General features: G+C 41.2%; 3 protein-coding genes across 5 annotated transcripts; 2 read left to right on the top strand and 1 right to left on the bottom strand.

The window, feature by feature from the left end:
• Positions 1-58: 58 nt before the first annotated feature.
• LOC5522266 (pyruvate kinase PKM) lies at positions 59-10,402 on the bottom strand. The gene is made up of 11 exons (XM_001641976.3): positions 10,270-10,402; positions 8,684-8,856; positions 8,192-8,283; positions 7,768-7,884; positions 7,144-7,308; positions 6,459-6,614; positions 6,134-6,261; positions 5,692-5,842; positions 2,278-2,377; positions 1,556-1,775; positions 59-1,176 (listed from the first exon to the last, which is right to left on the bottom strand). The coding sequence occupies exons 2-11, from the start codon at positions 8,844-8,846 to the stop codon at positions 798-800; spliced, it is 1,671 nt and encodes a 556-aa protein (XP_001642026.2). The 5' UTR covers positions 8,847-8,856; positions 10,270-10,402; the 3' UTR covers positions 59-797.
• Positions 10,403-10,601: 199 nt separating this feature from the next.
• LOC5522267 (DNA fragmentation factor subunit beta) lies at positions 10,602-15,275 on the top strand. 3 transcript variants are annotated; one of them, XM_048725580.1, is made up of 5 exons: positions 10,602-10,928; positions 12,726-13,024; positions 13,314-13,567; positions 14,816-15,057; positions 15,107-15,275. In XM_048725580.1, the coding sequence occupies exons 1-4, from the start codon at positions 10,694-10,696 to the stop codon at positions 15,030-15,032; spliced, it is 1,005 nt and encodes a 334-aa protein (XP_048581537.1). In that variant the 5' UTR covers positions 10,602-10,693; the 3' UTR covers positions 15,033-15,057; positions 15,107-15,275. The 3 variants fall into 3 exon arrangements, with proteins under 3 accessions (XP_048581537.1, XP_001641901.3, XP_032223655.2); XM_001641851.3 differs by having other exon boundaries at positions 14,816-15,275; XM_032367764.2 differs by lacking the exon at positions 15,107-15,275 and having other exon boundaries at positions 14,821-15,052.
• A 2,822-nt stretch (positions 15,276-18,097) lies between these two features.
• On the top strand, positions 18,098-21,663 carry LOC5522162 (adenosine receptor A1). Its single transcript, XM_001641852.3, has 2 exons — positions 18,098-19,026; positions 20,404-21,663. Exon 2 carries the CDS (start codon positions 20,419-20,421, stop codon positions 21,523-21,525), a length of 1,107 nt encoding a protein of 368 aa, XP_001641902.2. The 5' UTR covers positions 18,098-19,026; positions 20,404-20,418; the 3' UTR covers positions 21,526-21,663.
• The last annotated feature ends 6 nt before the right edge of the window (positions 21,664-21,669 follow it).

Genomic DNA, 21,669 nt, shown 5'->3' with positions numbered 1-21,669 from the left:
GGGTGGGTGAGGGGGGGGGGGGGGGGTCACATGAGTCCCTATATCACGAGGACACCCCTTTTTGAAGGACGTATACTGTATTCGTGTACAAAACAGCATAGTATTAAAATGGCTTAGGTACAGAGTGTCAAACATGAACTAAGTCACGCCCAATACAAGTAAAACAGCTGATCGTACTTTCCTAATGAAATAAATAATATCAAATGATTACATGAAGTTAGGGTTCCAAAACCTTTCAAACCACAAATATAAAAAAAAAGGTCTTTGGGAAATTCTACCATACAGTTGTGTTGTGTGTGTATCATTCATCACCTTCTTAGTAAGTCGTTCTTTATAATTTTGCCCACAACTAACTACAACAAATGGTTTCTTTTTACTAGAGATAAGACAAGTTTTTTTTCCATGACAGCCATCTTGAAGTTTGTTAAGGGATTTCTTGGAGAAGAAATAAAAAAAGTAGAAAACCTGTTGCTACAATTAGAAGCGATTTGAGTTAACTTTTCTATAGAATAACTTGACATTTCATGTCACACAAAAGCACATGTACAAGTATCAAGGTCATGTAGCCAGAAGCGCCATTCACTGTTTCTATTAAGGTGGAAGGGGTGGGGTAGTTCTTTTGTCATAAAATCACACATTACTTGAACCAGCCAACATTCCCTGAATACCCACTATGTACATTCATGAGTGATATAACAATGTATATTTTCCAAAAATCAATGTCCAGATCAACTCATTACAGATTAACTGTGTACAGATCAACTTGTAGTCTGCGCCGCTAGCACAGCCCTAACGCCCTAACCATCAATATCTTCCTGTTCTTCGTTGTGGGTCTTGCCGGTAGGGTCTGCCGACTCGGACAAACTGCGCGCGATGTGGATCTTCTCTTGAGTGACAGTCAGGATGCGGAGGGTGTTGGTGTGGGCGGCACCACTCTTCCATCCGGACACGAAAACGAAGGTGCTACCGATGGTTAGGAAACCCATCTTCTTACCCATGCCCAAGGCGAAGTCCAGCCTTTGATCGTGCTCCTCGAGAACGTTGTCAAGCGGTTCCTGGTCGTAGACGATCGGGAAACATCCCCTCCATAAGTGCATCTGCCGCGCCACTCTAGGATCACGTGTCACCACCACGATAGGGCATCGAGGCCGGAATCGCGCTACTACAGCAGCAGTTCTAAAGTCAGGAATAGAACATTTAGTTCTCTAAAACGTAGCATCGCTAATAGGATGGGACAATCGATAAAACCAGCAGCCGGTACTGAAGTTCAAGCGCCACCTAGCGTGACGAGTCCTGAATTGCTGCGAGGGAGACTAGGTGAAACCTCGAACAGCATTTCTATATATCCAGGATTAAATAGATCAAGCATTTCAAAGATATCATCGCTTATAGAGAGTAGGTGGTATTCGCCAGATCAGCCGGCAGTCTTCCAGGAGTAAATTATTTAGCATCGCTTATAGAGACTGTAGGGGTGGAGCCGCTCCACTTCCTATTGAAACCAAGTGTACAGAATGGTGCTGGGTTCTTGTTTATTGATCTAACCAGAGTGACTTACCTTCCAGTGTGTGTCAGACAAATGATAGCATCAGCGCCTGCAGTGAAGGATGCTGCCACAGCGGCTATAGCTGTGGATATATGCGTGTCAGCATAGCCCTCCAAGTTGTGTCGCAGTTCGTCAAATGACTGCTTGTGGAAGATTGCCGCTTCAGCCTCTCGACTAATGCGGTGCATCATGGCAACAGCTTGTACGGGATATAGGCCTTTGGCAGTCTCTCCTGTAAAAACATTGCAGCATTACAACTGCTTTCAGCCTTATCTAGTAATTGAAATAAAAACACAATCTTGCTGTAAATTTTGTTATTGCAGATCATTCTGTAAATCAAATCCGTTATTCCGTCCTTAGCTGGGTTTATTCTTTCATACTCCTATTTCAGATATGCGTGAAAAAACAATGAATAATCACCGCCGTTGCTTTATGGGTAACGTATAAATTGCTAAATCCTGGTCTCCTGGTCGTGTGAATATATACAGGCAGGTATACATAAAATTCTGCACGTTTATAAATCTGGATTCGTTTTATTAACGCTGATTTGCTCAATTATTTGTGTGCAACCTTGAAATAAAGCGCTCACCTATTTCTATAAAACTCAGAACAGACAACGTGCCAGTTTTAAAAGCATCAAGGTACATTTTTTTCCATCTTGTGTATGTGTTAGTTACAGTCCCTCGTCTACTGTTATTTATTGTTATTTGCTTTATATTATTTATAGTTCTGACCTGAGAGCATGACGCAGTCGGCACCATCTAGAATAGCGTTCGCCACGTCAGACGTCTCAGCACGGGTAGGGCGAGGATTCTGAACCATGCTCTCCAGCATCTAAAAGACATTCGTTAAGGTTACGGTGGCCTTGAGCCCGGACAATACTGCAGATCGCAAGAGAAAAGAAGAAAACTGTCCGTTGTCATTGGCAATTTTAATACTGTTGTTGTTTTTTTATCCAGATGTGGGCTCAAATCAACCTATAACCTTCACCCTGTACCCATACACCATGAGCCCTACTAAGCACATACCTTCACCCTGTACCCATACCACACCATGCGCCCTACTAAGCACATACCTTTACCCTGTACCCTTACACCATGAGCCCTACTAAGCACATACCTCCACCCTGTACCCATACCACAACATGAGCCCTACTAAGCACATACCTCCACCCTGTACCCATACCACAACATGAGCCCTACTAAGCACATACCTTCACCCTGTACCCATACACCATGAGCCCTACGAAGCACATACCTCCACCCTGTACCCTTACACCATGAGCCCTACTAAGCACATACCTTCACCCTGTACCCATACCACAACATGTGCCCTACTAAGCACATACCTTCACCCTGTACCCATACACCATGAGCCCTACTAAGCACATACCTTCACCCTGTACCCATACCACACCATGAGCCCAACTAAGCACATACCTTCACCCTGTACCCATACCACACCATGAGCCCAACTAAGCACATACCTTCACCCTGTACCCATACCACACCATGAGCCCTACTAAGCACATACCTTCACCCTGTACCCATACAGCACCATGAGCCCTACTAAGCACATACCTTCACCCTGTACCCATACACCATGAGCCCTACTAAGCACATACCTTCACCCTGTACCCATACCACAACATGAGCCCTACTAAGCACATACCTTTACCCTGTACCCATACACCATGAGCCCTACTAAGCACATACCTTCACCCTGTACCCATACACCATGAGCCCTACTAAGCACATACCTTCACCCTGTACCCATACACCATGAGCCCTACTAAGCACATACCTTCACCCTGTACCCATACACCATGAGCCCTACTAAGCACATACCTTCACCCTGTACCCTTACACCTTGAGCCCTACTAAGCACATACCTTCACCCTGTACCCATACCACACCATGAGCCCTACTAAGCACATACCTTCACCCTGTACCCTTACACCATGAGCCCTACTAAGCACATACCTCCACCCTGTACCCATACACCATGAGCCCTACTAAGCACATACCTTCACCCTGTACCCATACCACACCATGAGCCCTACTAAGCACATACCTTCACCCTGTACCCATACCACACCATGAGCCCTACTAAGCACATACCTTCACCCTGTACCCATACCACAACATGAGCCCTACTAAGCACATACCTTCACCCTGTACCCATACACCATGAGCCCTACTAAGCACATACCTCCACCCTGTACCCATACCACAACATGAGCCCTACTAAGCACATACCTCCACCCTGTACCCTTACAGCACCATGAGCCCTACTAAGCACATACCTCCACCCTGTACCCATACACCATGAGCCCTACTAAGCACATACCTTCACCCTGTACCCTTACACCATGAGCCCTACTAAGCACATACCTGCACCCTGTACCCATACCACACCATGAGCCCTACTAAGCACATACCTTCACCCTGTACCCATACCACAACATGAGCCCTACTAAGCACATACCTTCACCCTGTACCCATACCACAACATGAGCCCTACTAAGCACATACCTTCACCCTGTACCCATACACCATGAGCCCTACTAAGCACATACCTCCACCCTGTACCCATACCACAACATGAGCCCTACTAAGCACATACCTCCACCCTGTACCCTTACAGCACCATGAGCCCTACTAAGCACATACCTTCACCCTGTACCCTTACACCATGAGCCCTACTAAGCACATACCTTCACCCTGTACCCATACAGCACCATGAGCCCTACTAAGCACATACCTCCACCCTGTACCCATACACCATGAGCCCTACTAAGCACATACCTTCACCCTGTACCCATACACCATGAGCCCTACTAAGCACATACCTTCACCCTGTACCCATACACCATGAGCCCTACTAAGCACATACCTTCACCCTGTACCCATACACCATGAGCCCTACTAAGCACATACCTTCACCCTGTACCCTTACACCTTGAGCCCTACTAAGCACATACCTTCACCCTGTACCCATACCACACCATGAGCCCTACTAAGCACATACCTTCACCCTGTACCCTTACACCATGAGCCCTACTAAGCACATACCTTCACCCTGTACCCATACACCATGAGCCCTACTAAGCACATACCTCCACCCTGTACCCTTACACCATGAGCCCTACTAAGCACATACCTCTACCCTGTACCCATACCACACCATGAGCCCTACTAAGCACATACCTTCACCCTGTACCCTTACACCTTGAGCCCTACTAAGCACATACCTTCACCCTGTACCCATACCACACCATGAGCCCTACTAAGCACATACCTTCACCCTGTACCCTTACACCATGAGCCCTACTAAGCACATACCTCCACCCTGTACCCATACACCATGAGCCCTACTAAGCACATACCTTCACCCTGTACCCATACACCATGAGCCCTACTAAGCACATACCTTCACCCTGTACCCATACACCATGAGCCCTACTAAGCACATACCTTCACCCTGTACCCTTACACCATGAGCCCTACTAAGCACATACCTTCACCCTGTACCCATACACCATGAGCCCTACTAAGCACATACCTTCACCCTGTACCCTTACACCATGAGCCCTACTAAGCACATACCTTCACCCTGTACCCATACCACACCATGAGCCCTACTAAGCACATACCTTCACCCTGTACCCATACACCATGAGCCCTACTAAGCACATACCTTCACCCTGTACCCATACACCATGAGCCCTACTAAGCACATACCTTCACCCTGTACCCTTACACCATGAGCCCTACTAAGCACATACCTCCACCCTGTACCCATACCACAACATGAGCCCTACTAAGCACATACCTCCACCCTGTACCCTTACAGCACCATGAGCCCTACTAAGCACATACCTCCACCCTGTACCCATACACCATGAGCCCTACTAAGCACATACCTTCACCCTGTACCCATACACCATGAGCCCTACTAAGCACATACCTTCACCCTGTACCCTTACACCATGAGCCCTACTAAGCACATACCTTCACCCTGTACCCATACCACACCATGAGCCCTACTAAGCACATACCTTCACCCTGTACCCATACACCATGAGCCCTACTAAGCACATACCTTCACCCTGTACCCTTACACCATGAGCCCTACTAAGCACATACCTGTGTGGCACAGATTACAGGTACCCCCTTCATGTTACAGCGAGCAATCATCATCTTCTGTGCCAGGAAAACCTTTTCTGCAGGGATCTCAATTCCAAGGTCTCCCCTGGCAACCATGATGCCATCAGCAACCTCTAAGATCTCGTTGAACCTGATATATGTATCATAATTTTACATCAAACCTTGAATGCAATAAATTTAAAAGGGGCATTATACAAAACCTGTCTATCAATGTGAAAATCATTCCCCATGGGGTGATGCACAGGGTTTAGCAGGCTTTATTATAATAATCAATTATATTCTAATTGGTAGGGAACATTTCAAGTTCCTGTATTTACAGAGTAGCACATTTAAAGAGGATTTGTATTTTTATTAGAATTTAAGCCTAACTCTGTTCCGCTTCTCCGTGATCTGTTTAGTTGGATATCAGAGAACAACTCACCTTCGAACGCCCTCGTGATTTTCAATCTTGGCCACAATCTTTATGTTCTTGGCGTGCTTTCCAAGCAACTTACGAATTTCTGCAATATCCTCTGGTTTGCGGATAAATGATGCAAAGATCATATCCACCTTTAAACCAAACAAAATAAAAACATGATGAAAACCAAGAAATCAATCTGCGAAAATCTATTCTTTAATAACTGTCTTTATGGTCTGCGAACCAGGTCTCCAGAAAGGGGCACTGAGATTTATTCATGATTTGGCTGCCTGTGTTCAAAGTTTTATAAGACCAGTGGTTATTATACATTCAAATGTTCACAACATACTTCCATTTCCACAGCAAATGCAATGTCCTTCTTGTCTTGTTCAGAGACGGCTGGGAGATCTACAGCACAATTTGGCAGGTTGACACCCTTCTTACTTCCAAGTAATGCATCATTCAAGACTTCAGTTGTTAAGAAGTTATCACCCTTTTCCAAAACCTGTATACAATAGACAGCAATTAAGTATGTATGCAGGCATGTTAAAGAATGGGAATTCAATCCAAGAAGTTTTACCATGCAGCCTCCATATACTGTAGGCTCTCGATTCTTGAAATTTGGGGATATTGGGATCTCTTTGGTAAGACTATTATATTCAGCACATGACGTGAGGCACTTCCCAATGAAATATGTAACATAAACAACCTTGTATGAATCATTTAACATAATAAACCAGGAAACAAGAACTTTTTTTTACTGGGAGTTGGCATGTGACACTACTCTTCAAGGACATTTGCAAGAGTGTGCACAAGTGCATTCAGGTTTCGGATCAATGGACATCAACAGTGCATTACAGAACAGAATAGATAGATCCGATATATCAGGTCCTAATTATTCAATCAAAGTGAGTTTCAATTCATGTCTGAGGTCTCTTTTCCTGAAACACCAACCCAACGAAACACAAACATAAAAGGCCTCTGCTATCATCAGGAGACATGGGCGCTAAAATGCATGTCAAGTAATTGTATACCTTGAGTGAAATAAGGCCATCATCGACATACACAGTCCCTCCGATTTGAACAACCTTCACAATGTTCTCATAGTCAACAAAGATGCACTCAGTATTCCCTTGGTCATACAAGGCTTTGTCAGTGGAAACCTTTAGCTTCTGGCCTTTTTCTAACTTGATTTCTCCCTGATTAAAATAAAAAATAAGAAAAATAAGGGTTTTTTTACATTTATTTTTTTTATAAAACTTTTAGAGTGGGGCCAGGCTCAGGTGGGGGTGGATAGGGCTTTGCCATAATCAGTCAGAAACAAAAAATATTATGCACATACATTGTATTATCAAAGCTTATAGAAGACCGCATGAGCAAGGAATTCAAGCTACCCCAAGGAAAAATTAAGATAGCAGCGACTTTTAGCGCTCAAAATAACTGATTATCTTACAGATAATTTTTGTTAATTAGTTTGAAACAAATTTTATTTTAAAAACTAAAAGGAACAACAGGGTTTTTCATGTGCAGTTCAAAATGCAAACACATGCAAAAAACAATCTGCTTTTTTTGTTTGCATGCATTTGTATTTGGATTGACACATAATAAGAATCACATTGTTTGCTCTAGACCTAGAAGGTTTACTTGCTAAGACTCACTGCCTTTAGAAGACCTGTCCTGATCTCAGGTCCCTTGGTATCTAGGGCAATGCCCACTGCATGAGGCCACTCAAGGAGAGCTGCCCGGCGGATATTCATGATTGTTTCCCTATGATACTGAAAACAAACTTAATCAATTAGTCTCATAATTTTCTACAGGAAGAATATATATTTTAAACCATAATTAAATCTTATATGCATTTTACAGCATACTATTGATAAAGCAGTAGAATACTATAGAATAAACTCAAAAATAGACTAAATGGTTTGGAGGCATGGTAGGAAAATAAATCAGCCCAGAGTTCTCCGCCCTAAGAGTGGTATTTATCAACCTACTGAGCTACATCGAACCTGAATTTATTCACCTATACATGAAAAAAGTTCCAGGCTGCACTGTTCAAATAATAAAATTTAATGTACAAACCTCATGTGTCCCATGGGAAAAATTTAGGCGGGCAATGTTCATGCCATTCTCAATGAGCTGGGCAACAATCTCAACAGATCTGGATGCTGGACCTGGAAACAGGTAACAAGTCCTGTCTAAGTGAAGTTACTCTAGATGATGCTATAGGCAGGTTACAATCTCAATAGGCAACTTGCACTTAGCTGATCACTTACATGTCTCGCTACTATGAGTTCCAGATATGATTACATAGACCCGACCCAAAAGTTTGATTGACTACGCACCATTACCAAATAAGACAAAGATTTAGGATTCACTGGGATCAAGCAACAACAAATTCAGCTGTAATTGTTATGCTTTTCACTCACAGTCAAAGACTAAACAGAGATTAGTTTGGTTATTGGGTGTCTGCCTATGCGTGCCAACAACACTGATCACTCGGTTGCCTGTCTTGGTTCCTCCTATAATTTCTAATACTACATGACAAGTGAATGCTATCTGTGCATCACTCACCAATAGTGCAGACCACGCCAGAATTTCTGATAGTCAGTGGGTGCTTGTCTATGTCTAGTTCAGACCGGAATTCCAAGTTTGATCTTGCTCGTGAAGCTATCCATTGTTTGTGTCTGTGGAGGACGTCATGAAGATACTCTTCACGTGCTCCTTTTGCAGACATGGTTCACAATCTACAAAAATACATGAATAATTGACACTCATAATTGTAAAAAGGACACTAAATGTTGAAAAGAAGCAACCAAGACCCAGTAGCAAGAGCCCCCTCCCCCATATGACACTTCCTCCCCCACATAACTGTGAAGCTGGATCAAATAAAAAAAAAAACAGTGTAAGCTATAAAATAATATCTAGGTGAAAACAGTCTGACGAAAATAATAATATATAATATTATGTATATTATGGAGTTTTTTATTAAGTACCATGGGGGGAAGATTTTGACTCAGGAAACTACAAAATTTCAGAGCCCCCTTCAGTGTTTTTTCAATGCCCCTGTTTTATTTAACAACCCCTAGGATTTCAGTAGAAACCCAAAAGGATGCAGAGCCACCCTTATAGGACCCATATATTTTGGAGCCACCTCTTTTAGGTGGTTGATATTTTTGGAGACCCCTTCTCCCTCTCAGGATATGCACTGAATACTTCTTAAGGGTAGGAGTACATGTAAACAACTAATTGCATTTTAATTAAATTTTGAATAAGGTCACACTTTTTTTAAGTCAGGGATTAGTTTATTGTGACCCATAGTTTATTAATTGACGCAAATTGGAATGTTACTGGCTAACTAAAACTCAAATCAAATTTTGTGATAGTGTGAGATTATTTACCATTTTCAAAGTTTTTTTAGAATCAATATTTCTTTTGCAAGTGGTATTTGGTAACAGTCAGTAAATTTAGTTTACAAGTCTCAAGAAGAGCTGTCAAATAACCTGCTTGTAAGCTGTAAACAGTCAATCAATATGCAAATTCAAGAAAAAGGCAATTTCCAGTTCAGAAAACAAACTGCTACATGCGAAAAACAGGAATAGACGTTGTACATTATGATGTACTGTACAGCCTTCCTCAAAATAATTATTTTTAAATTTCAGCTTTTAAATTTACTGTTTTCAAGACCTAAACAAACACAACACAATACAAGGGAGGAGCTCGAAGGGGCCCGGAATATGAATGGGAAATGATTAGATCTTCTTTACTCTATTAGCAATCTCCGATAAAAGTCAAAACTCATCGTACACAGTGATTTTATCAAGCATGTGACTTCATCTCTAATCGCCGCTCGCCTAGGGCGTACAGTAACATATAACTTAAGTTAAAACACTAGCGAGAAAATCTGGATACAACTGGAGTAAGATGTTGGTTATTCTTCAGCCGATATCAAGATTCCTCAAGAGATCTAACAGCACCTCTTTCCCTTGACATTTTGTGGTTTTCAAATCCTTATTCTAAGCACTATAACTTATAAATTTCTGTCGGGAAGGCGTTCCTCCCAGCAAAAAAATTAGCGAACTGTGACAGTATACCATAGGCATCCTATACCAAAACCGAGAATAACATGTTGAAATTTAGGGATTAGTTCGTCTACTCACTTGCACTCCAACGGGGGCTGCAAATATTTAGTTTTTGTGAACGTTTTCGAGGACAGAAAAAACCTTTCTCTAGACAAACACAAGCAGCTTGGCGCAGAGGACCGATGGAGACTGAGCTATATAGACACAGGTAGCCCACCGTCGGTATGTCCCCTACAAACCACACACATAAAATAATCATAAATTTCTTTACTATCCTTCTTCTTTGTGCAGTGAAAATAATGTAATAAAATCACCAAGCTGGCCACCAAGTTTTCCCCATTTATCTATTTTTCTATAAAAAAAGTACAAAATATTCGCGTAATAAAAATTATGGGTCCCCTGTGGTATAGAGTTAGTTTCGAAAACAATATGTCCGACCGGATTTCACTGCATGATCCTTCCCTTTGACGATGTTTTAAAATCCATCCACAAATAATACACGATGACTAACCTCAAAGCATACAAGATACAAGATGTCTCTAGAACAAGAAGGAAAGGAGTTGTGGCTCGGAGCTTATCGGAGCTACGATCTAAAGCTATCAAAACCCTTGACTTACCAAAAGGCTCTCGTGTGTGTATGGAAGACGGGACGGACGTGGAAGATGAAGACTATTTTGATACTTTACCGCCACAGACTGTGTTAGTTATTGTCAGACCTGATGAGGACTGGGACGGATGTAAGTACAGAAAGCTTTATCATGTTTATCAGATTGGTTTGGGACGTTCTAAAACAAAATGTCAAGTAAGAATGATTGAAATATAAGTTATATAATTCATGAATCAAACTATTGAGAAGTTGGCCTAAAATGAAATATTATTTAAAATAGAAAGCGACATGTGTCAATTTTCTTAATGCAAGATAGTCATCATTTTGAAACAATTGCAAACAATTCTAGGGCAGTGTCACTTTTTTTTTTGGGGGGGGGGGGGGGTGAATAGGGGTATGTAAATCCGCAGATCCGTTACATTTTCAGGGCAAATACGTGGATCAGCAGATAGCGTTAGATCTGCATGGTTTGACAGATAAACAAAAGCATCGATTGAAATTCATATTAAGTCTGAAATTCGACTGTCAAAGCAGTCAAAAATCCAAAATCCACGCCCAAATTGACAACAGATCTGTGATCTGCCGTATTTCCAAATTCCGCCAATCCGCTGAAATAATAATCAAAATCCGTAATCCGTGAGGTAGTGTACTTGTGATTTTGTGTTGCTTCAAAGTTGTTCCAGTGCTGCCTCAGTCATTTGATGCACTTTGCTGTGCGAATCATTTTGGTAAATGCAAACTGATCATCGAATGAGATATTTACAAAGTCACTGTCTTCATCTTTTTACCATATTCTAATAGATTCCGGCTCTAAGTGAGCAAGGGAATAACAGTTTTTCTGGATTGTAAAAGATTTTCGTAATAGCCACAAAAATGTAGCAACTCAATCACTGCTGTATTCCATTTTCACCTGGACTGCCATGTGATGTTTTGATGTAATATCCCAGACCACCTAATTGCTCTTTGCAAACCGAAAGCCATCACACCTGTCAAAAACCTTCACAAAACTTTAGGGGAGTGGTCACAGTAGAACATGTACCACTATGAAGTACTTGGGTTTATTTTCCATGTGAGATCTAATCAAATTTTGAACCCTGTCTCAATCTGGGGCATAGTGACGCCATTTTCTCAAGTACACACCCTTGACTTATAATATTAATGCTTAGGATCGTTGACATAATTTAAAAAAACATCTTAATAGATCATAAATAAAACTGATGTAATTTTACAAGCAAAAAAAAAAAAGAATTTCTAGAGTATGCACATCCATATTGGCTTATAGGAAGCTATGCCCAGTTGTTGGAATAGTATTGACTTGCAACCATTAAAACCAAAAATGAACATTCCACCTATTAGTTGGATGTACAATTCCCAAATAAGCCTAATGTTTTAATCCTAATAAACATGGTATTTTTAAGGGTCTACAAACATGAGGTGCTTTTTTTCTAAAGTAGCGACCCTACAGTTCCGCCAAGATTTCGATTTTGAGTTTTTGATGCGTTTGTGGAAATGCAATGTCAGGGTCCAAGCCAGGATTTTAGGTCGTCTTAATCAACTTTTTTTTGGGTATAAAAGTCTACAAAAGGCTTTAGAATATATGATGATGTATAGACTATATAATATAAGTAGGTATAGTTTGCTGTTATGTTATATACTGTTAAGTTATTTTTCCTTCAGTTTCTATTTTCCATGAAACTGCAAGTATGACAATTAATTTTTTGTAAAGGGTATTTTCTATGGTTCTGGTTTTTTCGTACCATGGTATTTTTGGGGGGGTCTCTGGCAGTCACACCTACCGGAAAAGAACCCCCAAAGATCCAAAAGGGGGTTTTAATGTTGGCACAAAACATAGCTTTCCAGAGTTGACCTGAAATGTTTACTTACGTTAGTTGTGGGCTAATTATTTTTGTTATGTTTCAATCTATAGATCTTACCATCCTGAAACATGCCACCCAGAAGGTCTTCCGAGCAATGTCCAAACGGAATCAAATAGTGGACCAGATCCGTGACCTAATGACAGGTGATGAGTCGAGTGAAATGTACTCGGTAATGGCAGCATTTCTGAACCAGCTGCAAGAGAATATTGAAGCTGAAACAAAAGAAGATGACCCTCTTTGGTTTGAGGGTGTCAGTGCATCATTCCAAACCAAGGAGGATGCCATGAAGGCTAGTGCCCAATCGAGAATCAGGAATTACTTTTCCACAGCCAAGGAATATATAGAAAAGGTTGGGAAAACTATTGATAGTACACAACTGTCTCAGGTTCGAAACTTAGTTCACGCATGCGCAGTAAACCACAGACTGTATTGCTATGCCTTCCTTACAACCTCCTTCACCACCTTCTTTCCAGCCTCTGCTTGTGAGCTAAAAACAAAGCACAGGTATGCTCTTTTTCCCCTAAACTGAGTATTGAGCTCCAAGAAAAGTACCCTTTTTACCAAAACCCCGGCTTACAGGAACTGAGTTTTCAATAAAAAGTACAGAATAATACTCTATAACCATGTCTAATTTTCAGGAAGGAAGCAAACGGTCCAAGCCTCTGTTGCTAGCAGCTTTGTCTAACTTCCAACAGCAGTTGAAAAAAGACCACTATTTTGGCAGCTATTTTGTGAGATCAGCATGTGAATCACAGCGCCTTTGCTGTTCAGATGGCTGGTTCAATTGCATGGGAAAGTTTGACAGTAGTCACTGTACAAAGCTTCACAAGATTAACCCATATGGAAGCAAGGAGGGAAGGGTTCTCTTCAGTACCTGGAATTTAGATCATGTGTAAGTAAAGCCATTTGCCCCAGTGGAAAGTATGTTTTAAGATAAAAGCTTGATGCTTAGGGACCCTTCATTATTTATGCCAGTGCGTTGGCTGGCAATATTTTCCATACAACCAAAAATCCCCAGACACCCCTTTAAGTATAAAAAATTATCATGACCCCTGGAGGTGATATAGAAAATAAAGATAGCCCCCCCCCCATCCCCTGATCTCACTTCTAAAAGCACAAATTTACATTTATGAAAGCAAGAGAAATGGTGAAGGCTTCGAGCATGTCTTGGAATTACCCTTCCCAACGCAATCTCAAGCAGATTTCTGATTAGTGTTGAAAACACAATGTGAAATGCAAAACAACTAGCTAAACAGGAGTGGAAGCTATTCAACAACAAACCAATCAAGATCCGAAGTAACTTAGTCAGGCTTCCATCTAGTCATGACGTCAGCACTGGAGCGCCTTGATTTAGTTTGCAATTTGATGGGCTAAATAGCAAATACTTTGCTCTGACATTTGCTCTTGAACAATAAAAATGTTGACTAGAAATGCAAGTTCAGCACATGTCATCTAAAATTCGCTCCACTTTAAACTGATGAATACTGGTGGCATGCATATTGTACATCCACACGGTAATCTTGTAAACCACGACCCCTAACGCGTGTTTTCATCATTTTTTGTTAGCCCCTCACTTGATGGTGTTGAATATATGGTACCCCCCACTAATTCTTGCCAGCCCATAAATAATGGCATAAATAATGAAGCTCCCTTAAGAAAAAGAATTTCACAAAGGGGGGGACGTTATGGTTTGCGGTATTGCTGCCTTTTTTTTTATTACTGGCCTTTTTTGGTACAATATTGCGGTAAAAGAGGTATTTCAAAACACTGCGAGATGCGAGATTTTGCTTTTTATAATACGGTGGTATTGCGGTAAAAAATTAAAATATTGCGGTGTTGCTATGCTAATTAGTCCGGTGGTGTGCGGGATTTGCCCTTGGTATGGGATGCTCTAGCGGGAAACCTGGGAAATATCGAGGTGTCGCGCATGCTCTTCAAAACCTTGTCCTTCTGTGTGGTATTGGGGTATTTTCGAAAATTTTGTGCGGTATTGCGGTAATTGGCTCCCCCCAACGTCCCCCCCCCCCCCGACAAACACTTGTGACTAATTGTTCAAAAAATGAGATGTCTGGACAAATAATATATGGCTAGATCTGGCTCCTCTAATGACTTTCTTGTGTTCGTTGTTCCTTTCTTCCAGAATAGAAAAGTCAAGAGAAATTCTTCCTTCTATGGTGAAAGCGGCTGAGGAGTGTCCGAAAGGCAAGCAGCTCAATTGGAAGTACTTTTATTCCTTGTTATTTACTTGTGTGAATCTGAAGCTGGTTCACATTACCTGCCATTTTAAAGGTGAACACGAAGGACAAGTGTGTTCTACGAAGCAGTTTTATGAAAAAAAAGGAGAAATAACAATATAAAAATACAATATTTTGTGGTATATTGTAATATAAAAAATGGTGAATTACTGGGTTTTTTTTATTCTGGTACATTATGTATACTTATCATTCTGTCTTTGTCTTGGGAAGGTGGTAGCAAGCCCCCTCCCTCCCCTCCCTCTCCATTCACCCCCTTGGGTATGGGCCTGAACGCTCCAAAAGCGATTACGTTTGCCAAGTTAACATTGACTAACTGAAATAAAATAAAATGTATGTAAAAATGAATAATTTAGCAAAAGAAATATTTGTATGTCACGATCTCATCCCGAGTTAAGAGGTTCCACCTACACCACACCCTACATACAGCCTACCTTTCCCCCCCCCCCCCTCCCACTACACACACATCTACCCCCCACACATAGCCAACCTGATCAGAATTATAACCCTGGCAGGTATAAACCGAGATGACATAAGCAAATTCAACATCTCTAGCGAAGCTAGACGCTTTATGACCCGACATTAAAAAAAAGTACTTTACTGTCGAATCCGTTGTATCGCGACGCCGCATTTTCAAAACATCGGTTTGTTTTTGTCTTTTGGGATTTTCTGTTCCGCTAGTCAAATTATTCTAAGCCAATCAGATTCTTATGCCATCTCTCGCCTAGTGCAGTTGCCCGGCTTTCTGGCGCGACACTGTCTGGTTTTCGTCCAGAGGATAGCCAGGGCGGAAGTGCACAAAGCGAGACTGATAGGCTCAGAGTGGTTTTACTGACGGAACAGAAAACCATAATAAATCTGTGTTTTGAAAACGCGGGTTGCGATACAACGAATTCGACAGTAAAGGCTTGTTTCCATATGCTTCGCACTCGATCATATTCCAAACGCATGGGTTGCACACGGTCGCACTCGATCGCAGGGTGAGTTCCCTATAATCGTGTACGATCACCTGCAATCATATGGAAACCAGACTTAACAATCAGAATCAACGCAGAGTCGTGATTCTATTTCTAGTAAAATGGTTACAAAAAAAGATTCATATTTTAAATTTATTTCGGTACTGCCAACAATTAAGATCGTCAATTGTGACTGATTTGAGGTGATGTCTCGATGACATGGTCCATGTTTCACCAGTGCATTTTTACAATGTTTTTTGCGAGGTGTTAAAAAGTATTTTCACAGAAGTTTTATAACAATGGTTTTGGAAATAATTCACGTTTGACACTTTGGTGCCTTTATCCAGCGCCAACAATGAAAATTAATTCAACTTTAGGCTCAGATGCAGAGAGAGAGGGAGTAATTATTTTTTGTTACATACTGCTTCCTGGAAGCCCAAAAGGGGAAGGGGGTGGTAAAACCCCTACCACCCCCCTAGATCCGCTACCGGAGAGTGCGTTTGCTGAGGGTTAGTGCGCCATGAATAACGATAGAATACAAGATTGCTGACAGAAAGAAATTTTTTATTGTTGAATTACGACATGGAAGTTATTAAGGACACGTTTCTCAGTCATTTGTGTTGCAAAGAAAGTTGCAATTTGTGTTGCAATTACCTTTAGGTTAAACATGAGATCAACTGGACTATTAGCGTTAACATGACCTTCACCAGCGGGAAGAAAATGGAACAATATGGATTTATGTCCGCGCGAAAAAAATTGTGAATTACTTCAAAGCATTTGACACGTTTTACTAAAAAATGCATAAACTTGTTTCTAAAAATAATTTATTCATTGGATCCTACAATACCTTTCAGGCCGTCAACATTTTGTTTAAATCGATAACAAATCATCGGAAAGACTAGTTTTAAACTTTGGAGTTCCTCAATGATCCATATTAGGACCCCTAATCATGAATGTCTCTGACCTTCACCCAATACTACAGTGTCCTTGATTTCAGTATGCAGACGACACAACGCTGCTGTTATGCATTCAAGGCCACAAACGGTAGAGCAATGTGTGTCCAAGATGAATGACACTGTCTCCCAGCTACACAGCTAGTTATTTAAATCTGTCACTACATTCGGCACAAACCAAGTGGATGCTAATGTATTGTAGACATTTGCTCAGTGAATTCAAGGCAGGCGTAATCTTTGGTGGAGCTCCACTTGAACGAGTTCTAAAAACCAATCTGCTCGGTGCTCGATTTGATGAGCACCTCACCAGGCAGGAGCATGTAACCACTCTTTTACCATCATGGTATGGCGTACTCTCTGCTTTGAGAAAGCAATCTTGCTCCTTTCCACGTTCGCAAACACCTTGACTATTGTTATCACAGGTAGCCCAAGCTCTGTCAATGAGTTATTTGAACCGACCGGCTCATAGACCGTTAATAAGTTGTTACTTTATGCTAGTATTCTTCCATAAAAACGTAATAAATTCAATCCAACTTGATGTAGTACTAGCCTCCTCCGCAGGCGTCGCTTTTTCCAGAAAGCAGCAGAACAGAAACACAGGCGCTCGGGATTCCTTAGTCGATTGTCCCCTCCTCCCCCCCCCCCCCCCCCCCCCCCCCGTTAACAAAGGGATTTGTCGACCACAGGAATCCCGAGTCTCGGTTTCTAACGTTCAGAGACGCCTGCGGAGGAGGCTAATGTAGTACTTGCAGTTGTCTATTATTTCCACGTTTAAGCGATTTAGAGCGCATTTTGGGCCGTTTTAGCGCTGTTCGGTGACATTTAGAATTCCCTCTATCACTTCCGCTTAAAGTAAATTATGCGCTTATTCAAATGATACCTCTCAAAAAGACCGGTTAGAGTTTATTTTTTCCTAAAACGTTAACGCATTTAGGGAATTCTAAATTTCACCGAACAGCGCTAAAACGGCCCTAAATGCGTTAACGTTTTAGGAAAAAATAAACTCAAACCGGTCTTTTTGAGAGGTATCATTTGAATAAGCGCATAATTTACTTTAAAGCTATCATTTGGTGCGCGTGATTTACTTTAAATTTATCATTTGGTGCGCGTGATTTACTTTAAATTTATCATTTGGTGCGCGTGATTTAATTTAAATTTATCATTTGGTGCGCGTGATTTACTTTAAATTTATCATTTGTTGCGCGTGATGTACTTTGAAACTACCATTTGGTGCGCATCGCTACGCGGCGATTTACTTTGAAGCTATCATTTGGTGCGCTTTAGACTAAGTTGAATTCAATTTTGACAGCCCTCTTACAACTAGCTACAGCATTTAATCTGATAAAGTAATTTAGGATAGAAAAGTGCCGTAGTAACAACGCAAATAAGGCTTATTTTTGGATAAGACCATTACAGCTTCTATTTTTGTGTTTGACGCAAGCACAATAAGCAAAGGTAAACAATGCACTAGTCCTCTTCTTTAAACCGACGTTAAAAGCATTCGCATCTGCATGAAACAGTTTTATACGCTCATGTTATTATTTTATCTGCTTCATCGCCATGTTGAGCGTGGTGTGTGCATTTACCTCATTTCATTAGATGACATGTTTGCTTAGGGCTGGTCGATTGTGTGTGGCGTTTACAGAACGTCTTATGTTTTTGGCAGTGACACGATTGACTGGCATATCTAAAGTTTGCCTAGCTGTAGACTGCGTCCAGTGCGGATGAAGTGTTCATCCCTCTTTTCGTGAAATAAAAACATTCTTAATCTACCAGCTTTTGCGCGCGCACGAAAAAATAGTAGCAAAATCGTAGAGTATTTTTTTAATCAAGCGTGTTCTTGGCATCTTGGATGTCTTTCAGCGCATACGTCGTATTGACGAAAGCGCATTCTCTTTTGTAGCCATCGCGATTGGCGCGTCAGTGTCTTCCGAACAAACATATATTGGCACAAGTGTTCTTTTATATCATCTAGAAAATTTGCGCATTTGAACAAAGAAGCCATTTTTTCGAGTTACGGAACTCTGGGATTGGCGGCAGGTAACTTAATTCTCTTGCAATAATAGGAGCATTGTGGAATGAGAAGGCAGTTGAAATAAGAAAGGAATAAAGGTTTATGGTGGAATATATAACGTCTTCTATTGTAAATAACATCCTGAGGATTTGGGAGATTCTCAGTGATTTATTCAGGTAAGCTAAGCGTTTAACATTTTCTTGTTCTTCTTTTTTAGGTCAAATGAGGACGGTTACAGAGAAGTTGCAACTCATTTGTTAATATATGAAATAATATCATTATTTCTATGTAAGCTTTATCTTAATCCACATCTTTTTTAAATCTGAATTAACATTAAGCAAATTTCGAGTACAAATTGCCAAAACTGCTTGTTGGGTTTTATTGTTTTGATTGTACGCAAGAGAGCATAAGATAAGTGAGGGACACTTTGGTATTACCCGTGGTATTACCCGAATCTGGCTATTTTTTAGTAACCACCACCCCACCACTGCGCGTGAGGATTTGCTCCTTTTATTTTGTCCTACTCCCTCGCGGGTTGCGTGTTGTTGTTTTGCCAACTCGATAGGAATAAAAAGAAATCATGTAAAATAACTTTGAAGAAGAAAACAAGTCTGTCAGGATTGGCAAATATACTCACAGAAAGCTAAATCCCTGAATAGTTTGACTGTTTTTTTTTTTGTCTGAGCGGAGATTTCAAGTGAAGAAGAAAGAAAAAAGTAACCGACGAGCGATAAAATGGTTGTGATACCGCGTTTGATTCAAATCCCGACCCCAGCTTAATAAAAACATAATAATATAACATATAATAAAAACAACATCAAAGAAGTACAGTAATATCTCCCTCTTTATTTTCTCACTATACAAAAGCTCAGATACTTCAGCTTGCTGGCTTTGATCATCACAAAAATGCATTCCCTCGCTACAAGGATAGTTTTGTTAAATGTATTTTTCTTGGATTTCTTCTCAATTCACCGGAATATTCACAAAAAAAATCAATATAATATCTAATGTCTAACTTACATATTTTGTTTGACCATTAGGAAGATAATGAATGTTGAGAAACCACGAAAAAGCAGCATGTTAGAGCGAAAACGGTGTTTGAAGCACTAGGTTTTCCGCTATTGATTTTAAATGAAGTCTCGTTTTTGAAATCTTGCAATCCTCGAAGTACTACATCCCCTTAATAAACCGCAACTACCCTTATCCTTGATGCTAGAATTAAATTTTCGATGGTATTTGTACAAATAGGTTTTTTTTTTCGGTTTCAAGTCACAAAACAGCGGCAAACAACAAGATGAAAATGCCAAAGCGCGGGGGTAGGGTGAGTAAAAATGCTCACGCGCAGTGGTGTGGTGGTGGTTACTAAAAATAGCCAGATTCGGAATCGACATGGCGCGCGGGTAATACCAAAGTGTCCCTCTCTTAACTTATGCCCTTTTGTTGTACGTTATAAACGCCTGACTCTGAAAAGAGACGGGAATTTTTTCTCCCATTTTTTCCTTTTTTTAAGTATTTTCGTTACTCTAATGTAAACACTTGTATTTCATTTTCAGGTATAGAAAAGCAAAATGGACTTAGTAAACAGCAGTGCAATCAATGGCATGTCAAAGGCCCTTCAAGGAGCCCGCATGATCTGGCCAGTGGCATTCTCTGTAGTATCATGCGCCATAATCCTCGCCAACATTCTCACCATCACTGTTTTCACACGGGCTACGCTACGGCGCGTGCGCAAACGAACACACTATCTCCTTGTCAGCCTCGCTTTGGCGGACTTGATGGTCGGTAGCTTATCATGCCCTCTCTTCATACGGGACCTGTTGTTTACCAATGAACACAGATCCACCAAGATCCGACTGGCGACACACGAGGTGATTGACATTGTATCTGGATTCGCGTCCGTTTTGACGCTCGCTTCGGTTGCGGTGGAGCGCTGGTTTGCTGTCCGCTGGCCACTGAAACATAAAATCGTGGGCTCGTACGCTTATTGCTTGCTTATAGGAATGCCATGGTTCATTGCCATGGTAATATCAATGCTTTACTTGCTGGGGTTTATCTATGGAGTTGTGTCATCTAATGTATTGTCTTTTGTGGCGATTGCGTGTTTATCAATGGCTTTGCTTATCGTCATTGTGGCATATGCCTTTATTTGGAAGAAAGCAAAAGGGCGGGAATGGAAGCCGAGGTCGCAAGGCTCAGACCAAGAGCGAAGGCTCGCGCGGACTCTCATCACTGTGACATGCGCATCGATGATTTGCTGGTTGCCATTCGAGGTGCTACTAATCGTATTCCACACGTGTAAGGGTTGCAGAGAGCCCTTCAAAGACGAATTGTCCTTCATGTACAAAAGCTTTAAACTTTTACAGTTCAGTAATTCCTTTATTAACACTATAATTTATTCCTTCCGAATTCCCGAGTTTAACAGAGCTATAAGGACATTTTGGAAGCAATTAAAATGCAAGCTTGATGCTCCGATACCCCCGGATAGGGCACGCAGTGTGCAGTTAACTTCTATTCGGAAATTTCTCGTGTCACCCCGATTAGATTCCGAACGAACTCGGCCATCGATCCTTGCGGTGGTTTATAGCGGGCAAATGCCGAGTAAAGTGATAATGAATTCCCCGCTTCTTTCTCTGACAAACCACACGACAGGCAGGAGATCGACTAATGCATTTTAAGACAAAAAAGAGAAGGTAGCCGCATGAACGCCAGACGGTGGAAAAACCTATTGTCTACCCGCACCACATATACCCTGATAATCACGGTTAATAAAGAAATAAAACTCCAAGAAATCATATTAAAACTATTCTAAGTGATATGTG

Source organism: Nematostella vectensis, chromosome 3, assembly GCF_932526225.1.
Source record: "Nematostella vectensis chromosome 3, jaNemVect1.1, whole genome shotgun sequence".
Lineage (NCBI taxonomy): Eukaryota > Metazoa > Cnidaria > Anthozoa > Actiniaria > Edwardsiidae > Nematostella > Nematostella vectensis.
Note: the sequence above shows the minus strand (reverse complement) of the source record. Positions and strands in the feature narration are given on the sequence as shown.

What these genes read in the sequence shown, in the direction of transcription:
- LOC5522266 (XM_001641976.3), bottom strand. Translation starts at nt 8,846, where the DNA reads ATGTCTGCAAAAGGAGCACGTGAAGAGTATCTTCATGACGTCCTCCAC. An exon ending in TTTCCCATGGGACACATGAG is followed by an intron (nt 7,885 to 8,191) that starts GTTTGTACATTA and finishes GTTTGTTTTCAG; the next exon opens with TATCATAGGGAAACAATCAT. An exon ending in AATCACGAGGGCGTTCGAAG is followed by an intron (nt 5,843 to 6,133) that starts GTGAGTTGTTCT and finishes TACATATATCAG; the next exon opens with GTTCAACGAGATCTTAGAGG.
- LOC5522267 (XM_048725580.1), top strand. Translation starts at nt 10,694, where the DNA reads ATGACTAACCTCAAAGCATACAAGATACAAGATGTCTCTAGAACAAGA. An exon ending in TGATGAGGACTGGGACGGAT is followed by an intron (nt 10,929 to 12,725) that starts GTAAGTACAGAA and finishes TTCAATCTATAG; the next exon opens with ATCTTACCATCCTGAAACAT. An exon ending in CCAAGGAATATATAGAAAAG is followed by an intron (nt 13,025 to 13,313) that starts GTTGGGAAAACT and finishes TCTAATTTTCAG; the next exon opens with GAAGGAAGCAAACGGTCCAA.
- LOC5522162 (XM_001641852.3), top strand. Translation starts at nt 20,419, where the DNA reads ATGGACTTAGTAAACAGCAGTGCAATCAATGGCATGTCAAAGGCCCTT.